Here is an 8237-nt window from a genome sequence, read left to right on the forward strand (position 1 = left end):
TGCACAGTGCACAGGTGCTGGTGCGCCGTGGCCGTCGCCTTTCGCTCTCGTCAGGAGACGCGCCCGCGCCAGTGGCCCCGATCGAGGTGGTGCGCCGCGCGGGCCGGCCGGACCACTCGCTCCCGAGGAGGCCAGCCGACAGCAGCGCGCAGCACCGGCTCCTCAGCGGCACCAGCAGCAGCGGTCGGAGGCACAGGTGAGCACCGCTGTCCGGCCGGGAGCCGGCCCACTGCCGACCGCTGCCCATGGTGGCAGCCTGTGATCGACTGGACACGTGTAAACAGATTGTAGCGGCTGGCAGGAGTGCGTGAGATCTTCAAAACGAGTTTGTAACATTGCTTGAAGGAAGGTAATTGTGCTTCAGCTGACCCGCAGTATGCCGCGACTACAATATACGTACTGCAAGACAGTTTGATTCAAACAAGTGGTGTCTTTCAGGTGCAAAATGAGTGATCTGAACGTGGTCACACCTGTGGATGATTTGTTTGGCGGCGATTTAAAAAAAATAATACTTAGCTAGCTTTTTTATCCAGCGGTAGGCCAAACAAGTTCTTTAGTGGGTGAGAAACACGGCACGGCTTAAGTGGTGGCCGTCACACCAACCTTCCTCAAACACAGCCAATGTTGTAATTTGTTTCACTGGATGCTGCTTGGTCCAGGGCCTTTGCAGCACCAGCTTTTCTCAACACCCTCCACCCGTGCTCGTCCCACCCATCCAGAAATGTAGGTAGTTGCGGGGCTCATCTTCCGTGTTAAATCCCGCCTTGAAAGCGTCTTCAGGTGTCAAACAGTACAATAAGATAGGCGTTCTGAAGACAGTGCTGACCGCAGTCCGCGACCGCACCGCAAGTGAGATATGCAGGACCGCAATCTTACCTGGTTAATGGCTCGATTGGTTTCACATATTTGCTCAACTTTTACGTTTCCTACTGCCTTTTAAATTATACAGCGGTGTGAATTATACCAAAATATCTGTTTTCATAATTTCGACAAACACGTGCATGCCAATCACTCTTTAAGCACCACTTATACACAAACACACACACACACACACACACACACACACCCACACACACACACACACACACACACACACACACACACACACACACACACACACACACACACACCACACACACACACACACACACACACACGCACGCACGCACGTACATGCGCACACGCACAGATGCAGCACGTAAACAAAGGTGCGTCAAAACACCAATACATCGGCTGGGAGAAGGCCTCCGCTGCCCGCCCCGTGTCCAGCCTGACGTCTGTTCCCAGGACCTAACGGTAGGTAATGGCGATATCGGCCGAGATAACCTTTGTCCCGACCCGGTTCTGGTCTAACGGTATCAGGCGCGCTTCGTCCCTAGCTCGGGGCGAAAAACTGGCCGCCGGCGGGGCCCGTCTGCCGACGGTCCGTGGCTCGGCTGCGCCAGAACTGATCCGGCGCCGGCCGGAGAGCGCGCTGTGACCCCATACGCCGGCCGTTACAGGTGGAGCGCTCGAGGTCAGCAAGGTCGCCCCAGCGTCGCGGAGGATGTCGCCGCTGCCCGAGCAGCAGGTGTCGGCCCTGGAGGGCGGCTCCATGCTGTCCGCCATCCCCGCCCTCATGCTCGTCACATCCAAGCTGCTGAACGCGCCGAGTCGCGACAAGAGGGACCTGTCGGCGCAATCGCGTCAGGGTCAGGCGGAGCAGGGCCGCCAGCTGCTCGAGGTCAGGTCATTCTCGAGATCAGGTCATTCTCAAGGTCAGGGCATGCTCCAGGTCAGGGAATTCTCTGATGTCAGATCGTGTTCGAGGTCAGGTCATGCTCGAAGTCAGGTCATTCTCGAGGTAAAGTCATGCTCGAGGTCAGGCCATGCTCGAGGTCAGGACATGCTCTAGGTCATGTCATACCCCGTACAGGCACTCGCTGAACACAGCGAATTCGGGCTAAATAAAGCTAACGTTATTTCATTCGATGGTAATGTTGGCTCCGACATGAACATTTAGTGTGATGTGAAGATCTCAGGGGTTACTGAGTAAACCGGCCGGCAACCGGCAGCAAGCTGTGAATGGCTCTGCAAACTCAGGGCGCACCCAGCGAAAGGCTTACTGGCTTAAGTGGCCGGCGGGAAATTCATTTGCATTTGCCTGTCTCGTGCGTCCGGTCTTGACGGTCAGTCAACTCGCCTGCAATGGGTCAGAAGCGCAATTACGGGAAGGAACCCCTCTCTTTCAATTTATATGGCCACTTTTGGTGTTTTTTTTTATAGGACATCGCTCTTCTTAATGCCGTAGCACCTGCACCAACACATGCATGCTGCTTGCAACAACATACTTGCAACATATTGTCCGCAAGATGATCGGAAACGAGTCATTTATACTTTTTAGTCCGGTTACTTTGCAACGTCTGCCTAGTCTGATCGATCGTGCCAGCTGAGAAACATCCGACCGACGTGACGTCACGACACAACGAGTCGTCGTCACATGTTGGCAAATATCGTCACATCTCGAGATCGCTGCTGCATCACGTACAGGCACGCCAGCCAGCTTTCACGCAACTGCACCTGCAGGTCGTCTCGCAATAAAATAAGCCATGCCCCACATCCGAACGGACCGAAGGCTGCCAATGTCCGCCTGACCTAGCTGTGTTATCGTGGCCGCTGCTGACCTGTTGTACGTCAGACTCCACCGCGGCACAGACTCCACCAACTAACAACTCAGCGCATGTATCGACCCGGCCGCACCGCAGCCAGTGTGTCGGCCGACCCTCCCGTCCTCTGCACGCAATTAACGGCGTCCTACCCGGCCGCAGGTACTCACCATGTTCCAGAACATGGACCAGTTCATTGGCCGCGACCCGGACGACATGTACGACATGTTGTGGACGGTCGACAAGGACACGGGCTGCGCGCTGAAGCTGACCTGTACGCTGGCCGCTCTGCCCAAGCACCTGGCCCGGCCTGAAGACATGCTGCTGCTCAGGATGTTCGGGTAGGCCGGCGGCACGCGGCGTACGGGACGCACGCCAGACGGAGCGTTGGGAACGCCGGGCCTTGTCCGGGGTCGTTGGCCCACAACGGCCGGGATTTATACGACTTACCAGGCGGCCAGGCATGCGGTTCGGCGAAGGTTCCGATAATTGTAGATGGTCTTGAGATGTATGTCTGGTGATAGCTTGCTAACGGTACTGAGGACATAGCGAAGGCGTTGATCACAACAGTTAGTACTGTATTTCCCGGTAGTAGACTGCTACCTCCGAACTGAGCGGCATTCTATTGGTTTCATGACTGTGAAAGTTTGCCAATAGGCAAAATCATCATGTTGTCGACAGGCTTCACCATATCGCAACTTCATGGGTGAAATCGGGGACGCGTTATGTGGCAAACCGTCTAAGCATGTAAACAGGCCAGGCTACACGCCTTTAGCATACCGCCGCCTCGTTCCGTGTCCTGGCATCTGACCGGGTAATGAGGGCAGGAAGAGCTGCATATATCAATAATTGTTTGTGTGGGTACCATGAGTACGGCTTAAAGCGTTGACTCGGCCGCGCGGATACAAGGTACTTCCTGTCCACCGTGATCTTGCGTAAAAAGCTGGCCAATTAGGCGTCACCTCCTCCGGTTAGGCTCTTGCACAAAAATGCAGTCTCCCATAGATGCATATTGAGATACCATGTTGTAGTCACGTTGTGGTCCTCACTCCGCCCCTGCTAATGGCCTCCACACTCGCTTAGTTGGCGTTCAAATTTATGAAAATAATTTTATTACGGACAGCGATCATAAGCACATGCTTCGAGAAAACGGCACGCTATGTGCTGCTGCAGCTTTGTGCCGTACATCGGAGAGACCAGAGACATTCACAGCAGTAAGATCTCTGTAATAACGCGTCCCGTCTCGGGGCTATGGCGCTGACGCCGTGTTGTGCTCGCAGGAAGCGTCCTTTCACGGTGCGCAACGAGGAGCTGGAGAAGCCGGCCGGCATCTACAAATACGCGGCGTTCATGGGGGCCAAGTCGCTGAACCAGGCGACCTGCGACACCCTGTTTAAGGCCTGCCCGATGGCCGGCGACCAGATGGTGACCGTGTGGCGCTCCGTGGTTGAGCTGGTGCCCTCCATGCTCAGCTCGATGAAACCGGGCAAGTAGGGCGCGAATCAGCGCACACCGGGCCGACCGGCGCAATCGGCGGCCAAAAGCGGAGCGTCACGGCTGACGCACAGCGGGCCAACGAACGTGACGGTCAGTCGAGAGGCGGACACGGTGGGAGGGCGGTGACCGTGGTCGAAAGTGTGTTGGGCAACGGAGCCGCGCGCGAAGCAGGGGAAGATTGGGCCGAGTTCCGTGTTGCATGACGCAAGAGGAGAGAGGAAGAGTGAGAGCTAGCATGCTTACCTGAGATGTAAAATGGGCACTTTTGTACGTAGTCTACGAGACTGGGTTGTTGCACAAGACTCGCGCACGCGTGGCGCTTGTCGCCGCTAAGGAGCTGTTTACCCTCCCTCGTATCTGGCGGAAGTTGTTGAGTATGTTTGGTTTTGTTAATATTCCGTTGCGGACAGTGATAGTCATCATCGACCGCCATGGCTTCATTCGTTGCGAATGAGGGCGAAGCGTCTTCCTCCTCTTCCGACACGGTTGGAGGATGTTTTTATCTGAGCTGTTATTTGTTGTGTAGTGATCACGTTTGTAGCGATTGTTACTGCTATCGAATATATGCATCAGAATATACTCAAAAAGGAATGAACAGCCTTTGGTAGCGCACACTTTGATCCGGTCGCTAAGGCGGACCAGCGCAACTACCAATGCTGCTCTCCAGGCTTGACGCGGCAAACTGTGTCACGCGTGGGACGCTGCTGAATCTTCACGACTGAAAGGGCACTCTGATTTGGGAGTCCCCAAGCGTCGACTGGCGCGACAAACCACAACGGTAGCATTGCATCAAACAGGCAATTTGTAGCAATTCGAAAATGAAATAGGTGATCACTGTATGCTGTTCCGGAGGATGTTCCACATTTCTGTCAGCTGTTGTTAACGTGAGGTGACGTCAGTCAACGACCACCATTTTAAATTCGATTGGTATGTCTATATGTGCATACACCACACACACACACAGACACAAACGCACACACACACACACACACACACACACACACACACACACAACACACACACACACACACACACACACACACACACACACACCACACACATACACACAACGCACACACATACACACACACACACACACACACACACACACACACACACACACACACACACACACACACACACACGCACACATACACGTACACCCACCCACAGACACGCACACACATACACACATACACGCACACACACGCACACACACACACAAGCAACCAAAAACGACTTCACAGCATGTGAATCAAATGTGAAAAATGTGAATTGTGTGACTGTCCCTTCTTCTAGTTTGGAATTCATTTCATCAGAGAGCTTATTCCAGAAAGCTGAGCTCGCAGACAAGGAAACAAGCATTACTTCAACGTCTCCACTTCGCCGCAGCTATCGCGACATAGGTTCTGGACCACGTTCGAATGCAACCAAATCTGCTGGTTGGAATGCGCGTGTGTATGACAATGCACTGCAAGCTTTAGAGTGCAGCTGATACAGTGATTTCAAACGGCACTAAGACTATGTTGCGGCACTTGTCACCGAAATTGAGACGTCAGGCCTCCCATCGCTTCAGACCTCCCGTTGCCGTTGGCATCTCATTGGAAATCTGTGTAGAACAAAAATAGCTACATTTTACGAGACCGAGTGGAGCTTCTTGCTCTTTTTATTCTGCTAACCAATCACATGCGCCTGGGCGCGCTCTCCTGCTGAAAGTGACGAACGATGTCTGAGCATCCTCTCCTGCTGAAAGGGACGAACGATGTCTGAGCATCCTCTCATGCTGAAAGGGACGAACGATGTCTGAGCATCCTGCTCCACTGTATTGGAAGAATCCGGTACTAACCAGTGCACACCAACAAGTGTATGTACACCAAAAGATGGAGACGCAAGAACGCTTAATCATGTAGCATGAGATCATCAACTGACATCCCGCCCCTGTCCTTCAATGCTCTCCTGTATTGTCTTGCATTGCCCACAAATTGAACACCACATTAAATTCACTGCAGCAGAAACACTGCTGCCGAATTTCTTTTACACTTGGTGGCTCTTTGATCATGCCAAAATCTTTAACCCATCCGAACATGTCTCTGAAGAAGTCTGCAATCTGCGCGTCGTTAATGCATTTATCATCATAGTTTATCCAAACAACATCACCCATTTGCATCCGTAGATCATCCTTTAAAGCCGTAACAAACGTGGCACCATGAAGTCAAGCCATCCGCCGTATCCACGCGATTCTACTTGATCGATTCATTGGCGGTAGGTTAGAGGCCTTCAATGCCTCCTTTTTCAGCACCCATTCTAAGAGTTACCTTAGGTGGCTTAGCAGAATGACTTCTTCACATCATTTTCATAGCCCAATCATAAAACCCAGTGAATTATTTCCTGTACATCGTAAATGTTGACATAAGCATACCGAGTGACACATTCAAATATTAAGCAATGGTTATCTTCCTGTTGACGTCAAGATCCGCTGCGACCATTGATCCAATGTGCGTTTAATCTTTGCTTCGCCGGCCTCCAAGTTCATTGAGCTGCAATCCTTTGTTGCGTAAAGCCAGACACCATGAATCTTGTCTTCTGAACAGAAAAGAAAACACGCATGGTGTCCTTACAAAACACTTTTTCCCGAACGGCATGGAGCCATATTTATCCATATCAAGCTTCAAGCGGAAAGTGATCAAAAATATTTCACAACTATGATGACCTTTTTTCTGAGGCACTATCCCTGACGAACAGGGGCGTGTCATCGAAATACCGTGAAAACTTAAAGGATATACTGAGCGCCATTTCATATTACAATGCGTTTGCTCCCTGCAGTTTTATGGCCAAAACTTTCACCACCAGCGCAAACAACGATGTCCATGCTGGGCACCTCTGCTGGAAGCCTCAAGAGGGCCGAGCCCCTTGAGAGGCTCGTGCAAAAGTTAATCACCACTAGCACGGATCTATAACGCAACAGCCGCAACAATTTATGTTGAAATCCACCGGATCCGTGTTCAAAGGTATTAGATGCGTCCTCCAATTCTAACAACATGAATAAGCCAGCCAGCTGCATCCCATTTTTAGACAAAGAGATCGTTACTGAGCAACAGCGATTTACAACAGTACACCGAAAGCCAGGAGATGCTGAGCGATACCTCAGTGTCACGAGTGCGCAGGACGGTACAAGATCAATGTCGTGACTCATACCTCCGAAAAACCTTCAGACTTTGCTTTGAATTGGACGCCATTGCACAATGAACTACTGTGCTTCAAACGAAACCTTGCAAATAGTCGTTACTCCAATAAAGTCTTCGCCCATGAGACCAGCAGGTTAACGTCACGATATCAGACGAAAACTGCGGCGTCTAATATCAACCAAAGAGAATCCAGAAGTTATCTGAGAATCAGAGTTAGAATCAGCGTAAGACTCAGAATCAAATGTCAGCTGCAAGACAGACGGGCGTGTCTTAAGAAAACAAGGTCTCGTGATGTCGAACCAGTAGCCAGGAAAGCGAAACAACGCTTATGCATTGCAAAACCGGAGATGTAGTTGAGAACACCATGAAAATATCGTCACAACCAAATCTGACGCCTTGAAACGCACTCATGAGCCTCGCAAATTGTGTTGTGACATAGGAGATTGTGGACTGCTGAAGCTTTCAAACCACGCTGTTGTCACTACCACCACATTCTCACGACAGTTGACCACACCCTTGACTGACGGTACCACAAAATATCACATAAGAGAAGAACACGGTGTGAAGTGGTGACTACTTGAGGTGACCTCACAAGAGACATCATTATCGTCAAGCAGAGGAAAGTCTTATGTTCTGGGGGCCCTCACGATCAAAGCATAGTCTTCACAACGCGACAACCCCTACCCCTCAGCCGCCCTTCATCTCATTTAGAGACGATTGTTGCCACTGGCAAATATGATCTATCTTAACTTATCCTGTTTTCAGTAAGTGTTGCATCGTTGAGTCTCACGCACCCGAAAAGTTATACTACCTTATTTAGGTTTTGTACAATTTCACGACATTGGCTTACTTAATTATCGCTAAGTATTTCCATGTAACCGTACCTTGTCGTTTGTATGTTGCGAGTTTG

General features: G+C 51.3%; 1 protein-coding gene across 1 annotated transcript; it reads left to right on the top strand.

Annotated features, from left to right (window-relative positions):
- LOC119093073 (uncharacterized) lies at positions 1-4734 on the top strand. Its single transcript, XM_037215961.1, has 4 exons — positions 1-196; positions 1503-1723; positions 2808-2986; positions 3926-4734. Exons 2-4 carry the CDS (start codon positions 1547-1549, stop codon positions 4137-4139), a joined length of 570 nt encoding a protein of 189 aa, XP_037071856.1. The 5' UTR covers positions 1-196; positions 1503-1546; the 3' UTR covers positions 4140-4734.
- Positions 4735-8237: the final 3503 nt, after the last annotated feature.

Source organism: Pollicipes pollicipes, unplaced genomic scaffold (assembly GCF_011947565.3).
Source record: "Pollicipes pollicipes isolate AB1234 unplaced genomic scaffold, Ppol_2.1 Scaffold_4002;HRSCAF=4701_pilon_pilon_pilon, whole genome shotgun sequence".
Lineage (NCBI taxonomy): Eukaryota > Metazoa > Arthropoda > Thecostraca > Pollicipedomorpha > Pollicipedidae > Pollicipes > Pollicipes pollicipes.

Bases quoted from the DNA above. Each gene is read 5' to 3' on its own strand.
- LOC119093073 (XM_037215961.1), top strand. From the start codon at position 1,547: ATGTCGCCGCTGCCCGAGCAGCAGGTGTCGGCCCTGGAGGGCGGCTCC. The intron at 1,724-2,807 runs GTCAGGTCATTC...ACCCGGCCGCAG, and splicing joins AGGGCCGCCAGCTGCTCGAG to GTACTCACCATGTTCCAGAA. The intron at 2,987-3,925 runs GTAGGCCGGCGG...TTGTGCTCGCAG, and splicing joins CTGCTGCTCAGGATGTTCGG to GAAGCGTCCTTTCACGGTGC.